This window comes from Medicago truncatula, chromosome 8, assembly GCF_003473485.1.
Source record: "Medicago truncatula cultivar Jemalong A17 chromosome 8, MtrunA17r5.0-ANR, whole genome shotgun sequence".
Lineage (NCBI taxonomy): Eukaryota > Viridiplantae > Streptophyta > Magnoliopsida > Fabales > Fabaceae > Medicago > Medicago truncatula.
In genome coordinates, this window is record NC_053049.1 from 1,976,610 (window position 1) to 1,979,431 (window position 2,822).

At 28.5% G+C, this 2,822-nt stretch overlaps 1 protein-coding gene across 1 annotated transcript; it reads left to right on the forward strand.

Moving 5' to 3' along the window:
- Positions 1 to 355: 355 nt before the first annotated feature.
- LOC11419885 (putative invertase inhibitor) lies at positions 356 to 1,117 on the forward strand. Its single transcript, XM_003626759.4, has one exon. The coding sequence runs from the start codon at positions 451 to 453 to the stop codon at positions 1,018 to 1,020; it is 570 nt and encodes a 189-aa protein (XP_003626807.1). The 5' UTR covers positions 356 to 450; the 3' UTR covers positions 1,021 to 1,117.
- The last annotated feature ends 1,705 nt before the right edge of the window (positions 1,118 to 2,822 follow it).

Genomic DNA, 2,822 nt, shown 5'->3' on the forward strand with positions numbered 1-2,822 from the left:
CTCACCTATTTCTCTCTTCACAACTTCTCTTCCAAACCAAACACACCCTAAATGAATGAATCTAAAACGTAGATTTTTGCTTATAATAGTAACTGGAGGGTGTATTAATTTTCATATCTCTCTTCTTCCCCCACCTAATTTTTTGCTAGAACCAACCCTTCCACGTAAACAAATTAATATCTTACTTCTTCAATTCATTTTAACTTTTGGCCATATATCCTTCCACCTTTAATCATTCCAAAATTAACTTAGCTTGCAATTCCTCCTTGTTTAATTAGACGGCAACTTACATTTATTCTCACATAAACATTGCTTCTCCGCCCCATAAAAATTGAGAAAAAGTACAATCTTTCCCATCACTATACACCCATTTCTTGCATCTATAAAGTGTTACCTTAATTGATTAATTCGTATAGGAAAAGTCCTACACACAATATCTAAACAAAGAAAATGAGCCTTCCTTCTTTCCTATTGCTTTCCCTCACAATTTTCTTGTGTTCTTTCAATCCATTTGTTGATGCCAACCACCTCATCCAACAAACATGTAAAAATTGCTCAAAAAGTGATCCCAACATAAGCTACAAATTTTGCATAACATCTCTTCAATCAGATCATAGGACCCAATGTGCCAAAAACCTTGAAGAATTAGGTCTCATATCTATCAAGATAACAAGGCACAATGTGACAAATACTTGTGATTACATCAAAGAGCTTTTAGAGAAGAAAACTAGAGACCCCTTTATCAAAGAATGCTTGGATGATTGTCTTGATGTATATTCCGATGCAATTACAACTTTTAGAGAAGCCATTCGAGATTATAAAGCCAAACGTTATGAAGAATGTAATATTAAGCTAAGCTCAATCATTGATGACTCAACAACTTGTGAAGATGGATTCAAGCAAAAGAATGATGTCATTTCACCATTGACAAAGAGAAACAAAAATATTTTTCAGCTTTCAGCTATAGCACTTTCGATTGTTAACATGCTCAATAAGGATAAATTAAATGGTACATTCTGATTGATTTTTTTTTATTTTTTTTATGCATGATGGTTTAGGATATAAATTATCATTATACATTATTATTTCTTATCAAATAATAATTCTATAATGTATACATCCTAGTTTGCTATATGTATGTACCTGTATATATTAGAGTATGCGCTCGTATAGATTGTTATGTTTTTGTTTAATAATTTATTATGTTTTTCATGTTTAATTACTTTAATATATATATATACACACACACACTAATGTGTCTGTGTTTCTGCTTATATTGGTAAAAAATGATAAATTGATAAAAAAAAATAACGTAGTCACGGGTAAAATTTGAAGAAAAATGCTACCCAAAACAATATTTTTTACTATAAGGTTAAAATAAGATTGTTTTCATATTATTCAATATTGCTTTTACTGTGGTGGATTGTTCAAATTTTAATAAGATTTACTTAATTTTTTAATTGATTAATTAAACTAAATTAATAAAATAATTTAAATAAAAGTGTAAAACTGGACAAGAAAAATCAAGTCCAAAAGTTGGGTTATCCCCTTTATAGTTCTTTGTTTGAGTTATCTCCTTTATTACTCTTTGTTCGAGTTTGAATTCAGAAGTTTCAACTCTTTTACTTTTATCTCAAATCAGTTGAATTATCCATCCCTTTTACTTTAATAATATATATTTAGTTACCGAAAATATATGTAAAAAATAGTAGAAACATAAAGGTAAAAAGATATACTTACTGGTTGAATGAGAAGGAAATGCTAAATGCTAACGTTGGACCACGATTCTGAAAAACATTCAAGGGGACCATTTTTTTTTTTTAAGGAAATCAAGGGACCATGTTAAACGGGTCTTTTTTTTTGTTGATAAAATGCTAAATGAACGCTTTAGTTATTGTTTAGATGCTTAAACAATGTCTTAATGACACTTGTTAATATATTTTTTATAATAATGAGTACTCTTGTTCTTTTTTTTTTTGTGAAAGAACGAGTACTCTTATTCTTCTTATGGTTCTAAGTTTTATCATTATAAAAGAGAGAAAGCACGCAAATGAATCGATCCTTAGCTTAACATTAAGTTTGATTTTGACTAGATGTCAAAACGAATTTGTGTATCTAAGTGACTTTAAGTATTTTAATTGCGTCAAAGTAACTTAAAATAAAATTATAACCACTAATTAGGTTTCATGTCTATAAAGCCTTGCATTCATTTACTACCTTTAATTTTTGAAAATTTCATATTTTCGTATATGAGAATCGTTTTATTCCTAGGTGTGAATCGTTTCACACAATTAAAAAATTGTGCGAATCATTTCATTCTTTGAAGTGAATGGTTTCACTCGCGCTATTAAATATTAGTTTATTATATACAAATTGCTAGATGTATTAATTTTATTTTCCTCTAAATATATATTATATTAATATCATTTCTATTTTTACAAAATAAAAAAGTTAAAATGAATTTACACATTAATATTTAAATGGTATTTATAAAGGCAAACCCATGCCACACAACATTACTTCTCCCTTCTGCAGCTTGTGCAACTTCTCCTCTTTGGTTCATATGATGTGCAATTGTGATCCGTTCTGGCTCAACATTGAATAATTCAAGTTTATTAATGTGCAATTGTGCAACTACTTCATTACTTTTTTCTTCCGAAATACTGTTGGCTGTTGGTTGTATTCTTGTCTTTAGTTTTATAAGAAAATATCATATGATATCTTCACCACTGATACTCTATATCATTTATATATTTAACGTGTTAAACATATAGATCTATATTAATTGACAAGGAGATGAATATCAAGCCATCTTATATTAT